This window comes from Coenobita brevimanus, chromosome 70, assembly GCF_032717465.1.
Source record: "Coenobita brevimanus isolate Jiangsu-jjx chromosome 70, ASM3271746v2, whole genome shotgun sequence".
Classification (NCBI taxonomy): domain Eukaryota; kingdom Metazoa; phylum Arthropoda; class Malacostraca; order Decapoda; family Coenobitidae; genus Coenobita; species Coenobita brevimanus.
This window is the reverse complement of record NC_137023.1, coordinates 44,018,808-44,034,494: the sequence shown is the minus strand read 5'-3', so window position 1 is coordinate 44,034,494 and position 15,687 is coordinate 44,018,808. Positions and strand designations below refer to the sequence as shown.

General features: G+C 43.9%; 1 protein-coding gene across 1 annotated transcript in view; it reads left to right on the top strand.

Moving 5' to 3' along the window:
* Positions 1 to 15,687, top strand: part of Pxn (Peroxidasin) — a 493,078-nt gene that overhangs the window by 419,942 nt on the left and 57,449 nt on the right. The window contains exons 19-20 of the mRNA XM_080277593.1: positions 690 to 897; positions 7,540 to 7,732. Coding sequence (XP_080133719.1) covers positions 690 to 897; positions 7,540 to 7,732 — 401 coding nt within the window. The remainder of the gene's footprint in view (positions 1 to 689; positions 898 to 7,539; positions 7,733 to 15,687) is intronic.

The following is a 15,687-nucleotide window of genomic DNA, read 5'->3' as shown; positions in this document are numbered from 1 at the left end:
GAGAGAGAGAGAAAAGTTGAAGTACCAAGATTTTTGTGGTCCATTAGATTTGTATTTGCTTGAGCCAGACAACAGAAGCAGTAACAGCCAACTAAGTTAGGGCTGATATTAACTTTCTCAGTCTTCTGATTTTTAATATAATTCTGGGATCTGTCAGGTTATTTTATTCAGATCATCCTAGGTTGAATTTCCCTGGGCTGTAGGGTTCAAAAGTTAATATATTTGTTTGACTGTCATTGTAGGTACAGTACTGGCATGTAAATTTCTAAAATGTGGTAGGTGGGATTACCCATCATCCTCAGGTTAGTTCTGCCTTCAGGGACTATGTTTTGTGACAAGCCATATGGTTTCTTTTGTCACAGGAAATCATGTACTGTACTACATTGGGTGGTAACCATATAACCAAGTGATGCCTGGTGATCTAGTGGATTAAGACACTCTAGCTGGATGGAGCCTGTAAAGGTCCTGTATGAGGGATAATTGAGGTTTAATCCTCGCATAATGCCACTCAAGGACAGCCGAGGCTGGTTACCCCTGCCTTAAGTGTCAGGACTGAATAGTCTAGCCCCAGGCCTGTGCACTTTTGCTGGGAGCCAAAGAAAAACTGGATGATAGATAAGTTTCTGACTTTTGGGAAGTAAGCTTGGTAATTTTCTTGACGCTTGTAATTTTCGTTGTAATTTCTCCAGGATGGTCTAAAACAAAGCGGTACCATGGGTTCTTCAAGCCAAGTGCACGTCTTGTCTCATCGCGAGTTATAAGCACTGAGCAAGTCTCACCTGACCACCACTGCACCCACATGTTGATGCAGTGGGGCCAGTTCCTTGACCATGACTTTGACCATGCCCTACCTTCTATTGCTACTGAGAGCTTTGTCGATGGTGTCAGTTGCCAGCGGTGAGTGGTTAAAAAATAACTGGTTCTGTAAACATGGAACCAAGCTTGTTTTTCTGTGTTTTTTTTTTAATTAGCTTTTTGGAAGTAACAGTCACAGTGTTGTAGAGGGAACAGCAAGTAAAATTCAGAATGTTAGAAAAATAAGTGTCTGAATGATTTTTGAATATGGTAAAACCATTTGAAAATACAGTAGAACCTCTTTGGTCCGGACCCCTTTAATCCGGATTTCTGTTAATCCGGACAAAATTTAAAAATAATAAGCTCCAAAAATATGTTGAAAGTAATTCTAAAGTCACTTTCAGTATTGGCGCGGAAAGCGATCGTCATTCGTTTAGTCTCGGATCACGCTAGGTCGCAGCATGGGCACCTGTTTAAACACACGCTAGCATTCGTTCCATCAACTAGTTCACCAACCATTTATATTTTTATGCTGTTTTCCTAAAGTTAATCCTCCTTACCATGCCCCTTAATGCAAGTGTAGCTTCTGTAATGAATAAAGGTGTTAAAAGGAGGAGTTTGCTTACACAAAAATGGGTCAGAATATTCTGCAGCGTTTAATGATTACTTTAGGTTATTTTTTGTGCTTAAATGTGCTTTACTTGTACATCAAACATTAGCTTCTTGCCCAGATGGGCGTTATCAATATGCCAAAGATGACAATGTATTTTTTGCCTACATAAGTTTTATTTTTATTCCAAATATTACAGTTAATTAATTAATTTATTTTTTTGCCTACACAGGCCTTAGTCACTTACTACAATTTAAAATGTAGGCTAGTTTCTTGTCATGGCCTTACCTGTAAATTATGCAATACAAAACTGTCGTACATGATTAGTTTGGTTATTTTAGTATCCTTTCATCTTTTGCAGTTACGTAGGGTTGACATATGCCACGTATGTTAATAATTAACAAACATACCATATGTAGATAGTTTTTGGTATGAACTGGAGATTACCCTGATGGTCCGGACAGTCTGCTTATTCAGACAACCCTTCCCCCCATATAGTCCGAATGAGAGAGGTTCTACTGTACTTAGATCTCTTTATATTCAAGGTGCTGAATACATGCCATTATGTGTATTTAGATTTGTTATTTTTTAAGGCAGCCTTATCCATTCTTTTCTAAATACTGTACTAGATATCACTGCAGACAAAGTGCAGCTTCAGTTCTAAAAGAATTTTACACACACACACACACACACATTATGCGAGGTCACAGCCTTGCCCTTAGATCGGACTATATGAGCTCTCAGCTCCCTTCCGGGAGGGTAAAAGCTGACCATCACGACCATCAAGTGATCCTGACTGACCCGGTGAATTACACACAGGTGGAGAGGGAAGTGGTTAGGGTACTGAAAAGTAGAGAATCTTTAGTTAGAGATGTATCAGATAAGAAAAAATGTTTAATAATTTCAGGAGTTAAAGAAAAACATATGACAATAAGATCAGAAAGAGAAAGAGAAGAACTGAGTAAGGTTAAAGGAATAATATCAGTAGTCATGGAGGAAAACAACGAAGCTCAAGAAGAGATTAAAGAGGTGTTTAGGTTAGGAGAGTACAAGGAAGGAGGGGCAAGGCCATTGAAGGTAAAGTTTAAGTCCCAGGCAACAGTAAACGAAATTATCAGTAGAGCATGGAAATTATCAGACAAGGAAGGGCTCAAAATTGTTTGGATAAGGAGAGATGCAAATGAGGAAGAAAGAGCTAACACAAAGGAGTTAGTAAAGGAAGCAAAGGTAAAAAACGAACAGGGAATGGAGGAAGAGAATTCAGTGTTTTATTAGAGAGTCATGGATCAGAAATTAAGGAAGTGGTACTGACGGAGAGAAGGAGGAAAGAGGGTATAAAAAACATCAAAAATAATTTGAAGGTGGCATACAGTATACTAATGTTGATGGTTTAATATTGGCAAGGCTAGAAACCAACGATTTTTTGAGAGTACATGAACCTGATGTTATGAGCTTTGTAGAGACCAAGTTAAGGGAAGATATTGATGTTCATATGGGTGATGGTAAATACAGACTGTGGAGAAGAGACAGAAAAGAAAAAACGTGAGGAGGAGTGATGACAGCAGTGAAGAACATAAATTTAGATACTGTGGAAATGGGAGAAGGTAGGGGAAGTGATAAATATGGAGAGAATTGCAAGAGAGATATGGCGGTAGTGTATGTTCCCCCTGAGACAAGTGCATGGAGTGATGATGAATACAGGGAAATGTTGTCAGAAATGGCTAGTTATTTACAGAAAATGATTGAGAAAAGCAATAGTATAATTTTAATGGGTGACTTCAGTTGTAAACAGGTGAACTGGGAGGAATGGGGCTCATGAGGCAGCGAAGATTCGTGGGGCACTATATTATTAAATATAACAATGAACAGTGTGATGACTCAGTCGGTCAAAGAAGAGACATGATTCCGAGGTGAGGACACACCAGCAAGACTAGATTTACTGTTTACCAAAGAACCCGATGTAATAGAATCCTTGAAATATCAGTGCCCCATTGGAAAGAGTGATCTTGTGGTCATTGAGTTCCAGATGATAACAGGGAACGTGAAGCCAAGAGACGAGCATTATAGGCAGGGAAGATACAACTTTGGGAAAGCAAACTTTACAGGATTGAGAAAATTTTTTGAAAATGTGGATTGGAGAAAATTCAGAGAAACGAGAGATACTGCGGAAGTGGGATATTTTTCTAGGCCTGTATAATTCGGGAGTGGAAAAATATGTGCCAAGAGTAAGGGGAAAAAAAAACAGGAAAAAGGAGTGGTTTAATAGAAGGTGTATGATAGCAAAAAAAGAAAGAGACACGGTGTGGAACAATTGGAGAAAGAGAGGTAACAACAGAACAAAGGAATAATATATAAGAACTAGAAATGAATACTGTACACAAGAATACATTGAGAGGAAGAAAGGAATTTTGTAAAAGGTATAATAGACAAATGTAAGGATGAACCCAAACTGTTTTATAGATTTGTCAATGGCAAACTGAAACAAAGGAAAGGAATCACCAAACTGAAAGTAGAAGGGGAGGTCTATAAGGATGCGGCAATGCAAGCAGAAATAATGAACAATAGAGTGGTGAAGAAGGTATATCTGAGCGAATTCGAAGGAGGGAGGAGGCGATGTAGGCCAAGGAGAAGGTGGAGAGATATGGTGGATGAATGTGTGAGGAAGAGTGGTTTGGAAGTTGGTGAGGCTAGGGAACTGACAGATTGAGCTGGCTGGATGAACTTTGTGAGAAGTGCATGATCAGGGATTTTTGGCACCCCTTTTTAATGTGGCAGCGTCTGGATTGACTCTGTCGGATATGATTATGTGAAGCTACAGAACGTGGTGAATGTTTTTGGCATATCCGATAGAGCTAGGATTCCGGGGGCTTGAATGATGAGTGAATGGAAGCATGGCCTATTGGACTGGGCAATTTTGGGCTGTCTGGACATTGGTACTCCTCACCCTGCCCTTGGGTGGGAAAGGAGGTCCTGATGATGATGATGATGATGATGATGATGATGATGTTTCCAATCAGTTTTCAGTAATGAAAAGGAGTTTGTGGAAGGGGAGGGAGTGACTAGAAATGTAGTGACAAAAGATATAAAAGTTGAAGTGTATAAGTTACTGGAAACTCAAGATGTAAGGAAAGCCCCAGGACCAAATGGAATCTCTAATTGGGTACTGAAGGAATGCAGAGAACAACTGGTGCATAAGATTCACAGTTTAATTGTGTGTTCTCTGGAAGAGGGGAAAGTGCCTCAAGAATGGAAGAGGGCAAATGTGGTACCAGTTTATAAGGGAGGAAACAGGGAAGAACCCCTTAATTATAGACCAATGTCCCTAACCAGCATGGTTGCAAAATTGTGCGAGAGAATTTTGAAAGATAGATGGATAAAATATCTGGAAGAGATGAATATTTTGGCTGATAGTTTGGATTCAGAAGTGGAAGGTCATGTGTTTCCAACCTGTTGAGTTTTTACGCGAGAGCGATTGACTTGCTACCGGAGAGAGATGGTTGGGTGGATTGTGTTTATTTAGATTTGGAGAAGGCCTTCGAGTTGTGGTACTGTATGAGAAAGTCAGGAGTGGCAGAGAAGTACGTGAGAGTGGTGAAGAACATGTGTGACAATAGTGTAACAGCAGTGAGATATGCAGTGGGAATGACTGAGAGTTTCAAGGTGGAGGTGGGATTGCATCAAGGATTGACTTTGAGCCCTTTCTTGTTTGCAATGGTGATGGACAGATTGACAGATGAGATTAGACAAGAGCCTCCGTGAACATTGATGTTTGCGGACGACATTGTGATATGTAGTGAGAGCCGGGAGGAAGCTGAGGCAGAGCTTGAGAGATGGGGATATGCACTGGAGAGAAGGGGAATGAAGGTAAGCAAAAGCAAAAGCAAGACTCAGTACATGTGTGTAAGTGAGAGAGATGACAGGGGAACTGTTAGGCTGCAAGGTGTAGAGGTGGCAAAGGTAGATGAATTCAAATAATTGGGGTCAATTGTACAAAGTTACGGAGAGTGTGGTAGAGAGGTAAAAAAGAGAGTGCAGGCGGGATGGAGTGGGTGGAGAAAGGTGACGAGTGATCTGTGACAGAAGGGTCTCTGCAGAAATGAAAGAGAAAGTTTATAAGACTGTAGTGAGGCCAGCCATATTGTACAGAATGGAGACAGTACCACTTACAAAAACACAGGAGGCACAGTTGGAGGTAGCAGAATTGAAGATGTTGCGTTTTTCACTAGGAGTGACGAGGTTGAACAAAATTAGAAATGAACATATAAGAGGGACAGCGCACGTAAATCAGTTTGGGGACAAAGCTAGAGAGACAAGACTGAGATGGTTTGGACATGTGCGGAGGAGGGATGAGGAGTTTGTCGGGAGGAGGATGCCAGAAATGGAGTTACCAGGCAGGAGAAAGAGAGGAAGGCCAAAGAGAAGGTTTATGGATGTAGTAAAGGAGGACATGCGGGTGGTAGGTGTACGAGAAGAAGATGCAGAAGACAGAGTAAGATGGAGACGGGTGATCCGCTGTGGCAACCCCTAAGGGGAGAGCCAAAAGGAGAAGAAGAAGACGAAGAGAAGGCCTTCGACAAGGTACCCCATAAGAGACTAATGTGGAAACTGGAGCATATAGGAGGACTGAAGGGGAACTGCCTGGAATGAGAGACAGACAAATGAGGACAGTCATAAAGGATAGGATGTCTGGATGGAGGGAAGTAACAAGTGGAGTCCCACAGAGCTCGGTGTTGGCGCCAGTAATGTTCCTGATTTACGTAAATGATATGGTAGATGGAGTGAACAGTTATGCAAGACTGTTTGCTGATGATGCAAAGATCTTGCAGAAGGTAGAGGTTGAGGAGGATTGTAAAATGCTGCAGGAGGAGCTGGATAGGATACACAATTGGAGCTGGATGTGGGAAATGAAATTCAGTGCAAAAAAATATAAAATATTGGAAATGGGTAAAAGTACCAAGAGGCCATCACTGAATTATTTGATGGGTAATGAACCAATCACAAAAGCGAGAGAAGAGAAAGATTTGGGAGTGCTGGTCCAGGACAGTTTGTCACCTGAAAAACACATTAACGAGACATTTAGAGAGACGTATAAACTCCTGACTAATATAATAATAGCATTTCATTATATGGATGAGGAGATGATGAAAAAATTTAAAGTGGCCATGATTCGCCCCAGGTTAGAATATGCAGCAGTAGTGTGGTCTCCACACAAAAAGAAAGATATAAACAAGATTGAGAGAATACAAAGAACAGCAACCAAAATGCTCCCCAGTCTGGCAGATCTCGTACAGAGAGAGGCTGGAAAAGCTGGATTTGCCTTCCATAGAGGAAAGGAGAAAGAGAGGCGACATGATTGCAATGTTCAGGACCATGTTGGGAGTAGATAAAATTGACAAAAAAAATCTGTTTTTACAGGATAAGAGAGTAACAAGAGGACACGGAATGAAACTGAAGAAGCCAAGCTGCTTGAAGGATATCAAGAAATATAGTTTTCCTTATATAGTAGATGTATAGACCTGTGGTATAGCCTGGACAAAGAGATCGTCCAGTCTAAAAACTTTAACGAGTTTAAAGCTAAATTTGACATTGAGAAACAGAGATGGGACCCCAAGAGCGTAGCTCAGTTCCTGTTTATCACAATTAGGTAAATTAGGTAAATACAGTACACACACACACACACACACACACACACACACACACACACTTGAGAGAGAGAGAGAGAGAGAGAGTCTTTATTCAAGATGTTGTTATATTTAAGCATTTAAATTTATATGGTTCCAGTGTTGATGAGGAATAAGTACAGTACTTAAAGCATTCTGTGTTGTCACTGCACTGGATTTAGCAGGAGCTCAGGGGAGATGTGTGGTATCAGAATTGTTTTTCCACTGGGATTCTGCAAACCTAGTTCATCATCACCAACTGGTGTAACAGCAGTGTTGTAAATAACTCATGAAATTAATAAGAAATGAAATGTAATTCATCATCATTGTTTTGAGGGAATAGTGCTAAGACATCAGCTGATGAGTGACTGTCCAGTATTGCAGTGAATGAGTGTTACAGTCTCAAACTGTTGTGTCATATAATCTATTGACCCCTGTATTATATAGTCTTGATCTCTTTCCATTCCTTGGTAGGTCATGTGATTATGCTGCTCCCTGCTTTCCAATTGAGATCCCTCCAGATGACCCACGGATACGCCACCACCGCTGCATGGAGTTCACCCGTTCTTCAGCCATATGTGGCTCAGGCATGACGTCTGTGTTCTTTGATGATGTTCTACCCCGAGAACAGATCAACCAACTTACCTCCTTCCTTGATGCATCGCAGGTACAGTTTCTTCTTGGTTTTAGCATCTACGTGGCAGTATAATTCTAGTGACTTACTGTACTCCATTTCATAAAGTTGTTCTTCACTTTGCAATTTACTTAGATTTACTGAGCTTTACCACTTACTGCTTGCAGTGTATATTGGATCCTTTACTTGCATATATGCAGGCGTGTGTGTGTGTGTGTGTGTGTGTGTGTGTGTGTGTGTGTGTGTGTGTGTGTGTTTGCCTATTTGTATTTACCTATTTTTGTTCTGCAGATTTTGAGCTAAGCTCGTATTGTTCTGTCTCCAATGATATAATTATCTAACTTTGTTTTGAATGCATGGATATTCTTTGCATAAACCACATTTTCATCCAAGGTATTCCATTTGGTTATACAGTAATCACTCTAATATCCGGACGCCCAATAACCAAACATCCCCACTACCTGGTCATAATCGTCCTGGGATCCAACATTCCCAAAATGGTCCGGGAACCCCCCCCCCACCACCACCACCACCACCACCCAAAAAAAAAAAAAAAAAAAAAAAAAAAAAAAAAAAAAATCCCGTCCGTAATTTGAACTTACCGCGTGCGTCGCGGGAGAGCATTGTTTTGGCGCGTCATTCCTCCGACGTCCAATAGAGCGCCTCTGCATCCTCCCCACTTTCCGCCTGTCTCTCGCCGCGAGTGCACGCTCGTCGTAATGGCTGCCCACGTGATCGCTTTTGTGGTGGTGCCCTACCTGCTGCAGGGCCTCCTGCTGCTCTCGGGCCTCCTCTTAGTGTGTGTGATGATGGCCCCACCACCTGAGAAAAGGAAGAGAGTGGTGTTGACTCTGGAGAAGAAGAGGGAGATATTGGAGAAAGTTGATGCGGGGTGGTCTTCTTCCCGCATTCTCCGCGAGTTTAACCTGGCCCGGTCTACTTTGTTCGATATCAAGAGGTCCCGAGACAAACTCATGCAGTACACGGCTGACTTCTCTTCGAGAAGCAAACGCAACGTGGAAAGGAAGGTTATGTTTACCCCCAAGTTTGCAGAAATCGACCAATCCACGTTGATTTGGTATCGACAGCAACGTGTTGCTGGTGTGATGGTATGTGGAACGGAGCTGAAGGCTGCTGCTGAGAAGTTCGCCAGGCTTCACGATGCCCTAGACTTCAAGGCATCCGAGGGTTGGCTCTTCGTGTTCAAGTTGCGGCATGGCCTTACCAACTGTAAAGCACATGGCGAAGCATTGGACGTTAACGAGGATGGAGTTGACGAGTTTCGGCACAAGGTGAAGGGCTTGATCGACAGGGAGGGCCTAACTCTCGGTCAAGTCTACAATGCTGACGAAACTGGCCTATTCTGTCGCTCGCTGCCAACGAACACTCTAGCCAAGGAGACGGAGAAGCGTGTACCTGGCCGCAAACTTTCCAAGGAACAGATATCTGCTTTGTGTTGTGCCAGTGCTAACAGCATGCACCGGCTTAAGCCTGTTGTTGTTGGCCGCGCAAAGCAGCCTTGGTGCCTTCGTGGGGTGATGGATGTCCTTCCTGTCATCTGGTACCATTCTTTGAAGGCATGGTTCACAGCTGTGATCTTCAAAGACTGGTTTCACCGTCACTTCGTCGAGGAGGTCATCCATTACCAGACGAAGACACTGGGAATCCCGCGCGACCAGGTAAAGGCCCTCCTTCTACTCGACAATGCACCTGCCCACCCGTGCGACAAGGACTTGGTTGCTGAAAATGGCCGTATTAGGTGCATGATTCTGCCACCTAATACGACTGCTCTCATCCAACCAATGGACCAAGGAGTGATCGTGGCAACAAAGCGCCTATACCGTCGGAAGTTCCTGGACGAGGTGATGGTTGTTGTCGAGGACGAGGACGAGCGCAGAGAGGGACGGGACACACGAGGCAAGCGGACTTTGGAAAACCTTCGCCGCTACAACATCAAGTCTGTGCTGTACAACTGGACTAGTGCGTGGAAGGAAGTCCCTGTGAAAACTCTGGAAAATGGTTGGTCTCGTCTGCTTCTCGGAACGGATGTGGAGTACAATTTTCTAGGGTTTGATGTGGATGACTTCCATGCACGGCTACGTACGCACGGAGACGATGTAGATGTGGACGATGTTCGTGAGTGGTTGGATGACGACGAGGGCGATCCTGGGTATCAGACGTTGTCTGATATCGAGATTGCGTCTTCGGTTGCAGGTGTCAGTACCGAACTTGAAGATTCTGACGCTGAAGGTGACGATGATGCGGACTCCTCTCAGCAGGACACTACTCCAGCCATCCCCAAGCTGAGCGCACTCTGGGAACATCTAGAGTTCGTCCTAAACTACCTGGAACACCCGGACTGCGACAGGGAGATAGGGCCCTTGGGACTCGTGGAGGAAGTGCGTGCTTTCAGGTAGCGCATCATCAATCGTCAGAATCGTCGGTCATTGCATCAATCAACCATTGACAGTTTTTTCAGGCCCGTGACCCCCACTGTGCCCAGCCCTGGCTCCACTCTGTTGCCTCCCCAAGACAGGCCCTCATGCTCCGAGCCACAGCCCAGCACATCACCCACGGTGGAGTCACCGCTCGACGTGAGTTTGCAGCTGTCTTCAGAGTTCTCTGCAGTGGGTACGCCATCACCACGACCTAGCGATGCACCCCTAGGTCGCCTGCCAGTGATACTCTCGGACTCTGACAGTGAATAAACAGCAAGAACTTCTCCACTAGACCACACGGGAATTTTGAGTGTTGTGCAGTGAAAAAAACAGTGTGTTGTGTTAAGGATTTAAAGTTGTGAGAGGAAAGACTCTATAGAAAAAAAATTTAACGTAAATAGACTTGTTTGTTTTGGCTTTGGAAAATTAAAAGAATGGGAAAAGCTAAAGTGCAACACTTAGTAAGTTACAATGGAGCATTATTTCGACAAAAGTGCACACTGTGAAGAGAACGGACTTCTGTGTGTTATTGACTAAGTTCAGTGCAAGACTTCAGGAACAGTGTACTGCAAGTGCTTGAGGAAATCGTTCTTACTGTCAGAGTCCGAGAGGAGGCGGTTATTCATCGAGGTGGCCAGGGACTTGCTGTAAGTAGCCAGAATGTTTCATACTGTACTTTTTTCCATACTATACTTACCTCATTTCACTCTTTAATGTCCTTTATTGGTGTGAATAGGGTGTTAGTAGCTATGCATGTGCAGTAGGAATGTGTTTTTCTGAGTTAGGTTAGGTTAGGGTCCATAAGTACCAGAATGTTTATTAATGTATGAACATACTTCTAAACCCTCATTTTATGTTTCTTTTGCATTTATTTCAGTCATTTATGTGCCTTATTGGTGTGATTTGGGTCTTAAATAGGTGCTATGCATGTCCAGAAGGAGTTGTATAGGTGTTTCTCTGAGTTAGGGTCCATAAGTACAAGTCCATAAGCTGGGGCCCAATATCCGGACAAAACTAATAACCGGACCTACCTATGGCTCTATTACATCGGATATTGGAGCGATTACTGTACTTCAGCTTGGAATGCTATATTTTCTTATATCACCTGAACAAGTTGGTATCTTTAATATGAACCTGTGTGTTCTCGTTCTCCCCTTATCCCGTATGATATAATCTTCTCCATCAGGTTTCTCGATACCATGCATGCAGTTATACATCATTATCATATTTCCTCTTTCTCTTCCTTCCTGTAATGCAGTCAATTTCCATTCTCTGTTCATACTGCAAATCTCTTAAGCTTGGTATCATTTTAGCCAGTCATTGCACCTTCCCTGATTTTTTACATGTTTCTTTAAGTTTCAATGCTCTCCTCCCTCCTTTCCTTCCTACCTCTTCTGTCTTTCTTTACTTCATTCTTTCCTCATCCTTCTGCCTACGGGTGACTTTACACTCCCCCTTTTGTCTTTCTTTCCTTCATTCTTTCCTGTCCCTTCTGTCTATGGGTGACTCTACACTGAGGGACAAGCCAAATGGTTTCCTGTACACGAGAAAACCATTTACTACGCTGGGTGGTAACCATTTAACCAAATTATGGCGGCTGGTGGTTTAGAGGGTAATTGCAGCATTCCAGTCAAATTGAGCCGGTGAAGGTTTATATCTAAGGGGTGGTTGGGGTTATTGCTCACATAATGCCACTCAGGGATGAGTGAGGCTGGTCACTCTCATCTTAAATGTCAGGACCAACTTGCCTAGCCCCAGGCTCCTACACTCCTTGTGGGGCAGCATAGGATTGGATGATGATGATGATGAAAATGATGTTTCTTTAAGTGGGTAGACCATACCACAGCAGCATATTCCAGTCTTGGTCTTATCATTTTCATTATCAGTTTACCTAGCATTTCCTTGCTCGTATAATTAAACGAACCACCAAGGTTTGTTTACTCCACATGGACTCCATATTCCCACCTTGCTGTCGCTTCATCCACTATAAATTTGAACATCCGTGGTTCTTCCTTTGGCCGAGGTTTTACAGACCAGACAACTCAAGCTGATTATAATCACAAAACAGGACAACACTCAATGACCACATTATAAAGCTAGTAATCAGGAATCTCAAGGAGCTGACTTTGTGTGCATGCATGCATGTGTTTGTGCACATACACACATGTGTGCATGTGCATGCATGTATGCTTGTGTGTGTGTACTCATACACACATGTGTGCATGTGCATGCATGCATGTGTGTTGGGATGCCTGTGTTTACCAATTTAAAGTACAGTTATCGGGGTTTTAACTAAGCTCATGTTGTCTTTTCTCCATATCTGCTTTTATCTACTCTGTTTTTAAATGCAGTGTTCTTCATTAAGTGAAACATCTCCCCTCCCAAATTGTTCCAGATATCTATATGATCTGTATATACATTTGTCTCGGAAAGTGAACTCTCTTGCATGAATAAGGATGGAAGTTTAGAGGGTGAAGTGCTTGAAAGGGTACAGTAACAAAGAAAGGTTGCAGGGTCTTTGAAAGCAATGATAAGGAACTGGGTAGTGAGCTTGGAAATAAAAAAGCCACAGCATGACGGTATTGTGTATACCAACAAATGGAACTGAAGCTTGGACTCTGTTGGAGGGACACAAGTCAGGAGTTAAAGCAGTGGAAATGGGTTATTTGAGAGGAGCATCTGGAGTCACATGGAGAGACAAACTGACAAATGAGGAAGTGAAGGGGCATTGTGGTGTGGATGTGGGTGTGATAAAAAGCATTCAGAGAAATACATGGAGGTGGTTTGGCCATATGGAGAGTGAGAGACTAACAAGGAGAGTGTATGTGAGGTGGAGGGAGGAGAGGGATGGGAAGGCAAAGGATGAGATGGGGAGATGGAGTGGAAAGGTATATGAGAGAGGGGGGTGTGAGCTGGGAGCAGGGCGGTGAAATGGCTCTTAACAGAGCGACATGGAGGCAATTTGTTTGTAGTCACCCCTTACAGGATTAGAGCGTCTGGATATAAGTATATTTGTGTGTATATATAGATAGATAGATAGATAGGTAGATATTGATATAGATATACATGCAGTACATACACCCACTGCAGATTGACTTAGGACCTACACACAGAATTGCTGTGGGAGAGTTGTCTGTCTTTGCTTTGTGTTTCCACCTCTACCAAGTAAATAATTTGGGCAAGAAGTAACTGGCAAGTTCTCTGGTGTTGGCAGGAGGTGTTGAAACACTCAGCACGTCAGTGCTTGCCCATACATATATATATATATATATATATATATATATGTAAATGTAGATGTAGATATATACAGTAGGCTCGCACAGTGCGCAAGAGATTGGGCGGTCCACGACCTCGCACACTGGGAATTCGCGTACTGGGAATACATAATCTTATGGGAATAATTACATATGGGCAGTATCCCCTCATACCTGGACATTTTTTGGCCCTTAGAGACATAATAAAGGTCATATTTTGCAGACATTGTACTAAAGCTATAGCTATCTATCTATCTATATACCTAGGCTGCTTCCCCCAAGGAAAGGGAGGTAGCCGAGACAGGACGACACACTCCCCATTTACTCATCCATTCAAACACATTTATTCGCATCTTAGCCCCAAGGGGAGAATGGGCAGATCCTCCCCGCACCACACCGCACGAGGGTCATGCGCAATGCAATCAGTGACATCTGCAGCTATAGCTACAATAACAAAAATATGGGTAGTCACCTTAACAACAGTAGACAACAGGCCTGATGACCTTAAATAACAGGGGTTCCGAGGCGCAGCAACACTTTCAGCGCCGCACTCCCCACCGCACCTCCCACTGCACCAACACTTCCCTCCACGGACTCCTCTTGAGCACCTTCCCCAGGAGCATCAAAGTCACTCACTTCGGCCATAAACCCTTCAAAGTCCAATGCTGACACTTCTGACATTGCATCCTCTTCATTCTCAACAGTAGAATTCCCGGGAATTTCCGCGCATCAACATGACGACTCGTGAAACGCTGTGTGAGGGGTCGTCACGGACTAATAGATAATGGCATTTTTGAGCCACTCCTTGCCTCTGCCTCGCATTCTGTGCAGTAAACTCTCGCATTCAAGGGTTTTTGGTTATGATTTTTGGTCACTCTCGCTCAATGCGAATCGCGCACTGTGATGACGCGCACTGTGCAAACCTACTGTATATATATATATATATATATATACAGTAATCCCTCTAATATCCGGACGCCCAATAACCGAACATCCCCACTAACCGAACCTTATCGTCCTGGGATCAAACATTCCCAAAATGGTCCGAAAATCCAAAAAAATTGGAAAAAAAATCGATTTTTTGCCGTCCGTAATTTGAACTTGGCCGCGCGCAGCGTGAGAGCATTGTTTTGGTTCGTCATTCCTCCGACGTCCGATAGCGCCGCTGCATCCTCCCACTTCCCGCCTGTCTCTCACCGCGACAATAACTGCGCTCTTATACATTGCTGCCCACGTGCTCGCTTTTGTGGTGGTGCCGTACTTGCTGCAAGGCCTCCTGCTGCTCTCTGCCCTACTCTTAGTGTGTGTGATGATGGCCCCGCCTCCTGAGAAAAGGAAGAGAGTGGTGTTGACTCTGGAGAAGAAACGGGAGATATTGGAGAATGATGATGCGGGTTGGTCTTCCTCTCGCATTCTCCGCGAGTTCAACCTGGCTCCGGTCGACTTTGTTTGATATCAAGCGTTCCCGAGACAAGCTCATGCAGTACACGGCTGACTTCTCGTCGAGAAGCAAACGCAACGTGGAGAGGAAGGTTATGTTTACTCCCAAGTATGCAGAGATCGACCGCTCCACGTTGATTTGGTATCGACAGCAACGTGCAGCTGGTGTGATGGTACGTGGAACGGAGCTGAAGGCTGCTGCTGAGAAGTTTGCAAGGCTTCACGACGCCCTAGACTTCAAGGCATCCGAGGGTTGGCTCTTCGCGTTCAAGTTGCGACATGGCCTTACTAACCGTAAGCACATGGCGAAGCATTGGACGCTAACGAGGATGGAGTGGACGAGTTTCGGCACAAGGTGAAAGGCTTGATCGACAGGGAGGGCCTCACTCTCGGTCAAGTCTATAACGCTGACGAAACTGGCCTATTCTATCGCTCGGTGCCAACGAACACTCTCGCCCATGAGACGGAGAAGCGTGTACCTGGCCGCAAGCTTTCTAAGGAACGGATATCTGCTTTGTGTTGTGCCAATGCTAACGGCATGCACCGGCTTAAGCCCGTTATTGTTGGCCGTGCAAAGCAGCCTCGGTGCCTTCGTGGGGTGATGGATGTCCTTCCTGTCGTATGGTACCATTCTTTGAAAGCATGGTTCACAGCTGTGATTTTCAAAGACTGGTTTCACCATCACTTCGTCAAGGAGGTCATACATTACCAGACGAAGACACTGGGAATTCCTCGCGACCAGGTAAAGGCTCTCCTTCTCCTCGACAATGCACCTGCCCACCCGTGCGACAAGGACTTGGTTGCTGAGAATGGCCGTATTAGGTGCATGTTTCTGCCACCTAATACGACTGCTCTC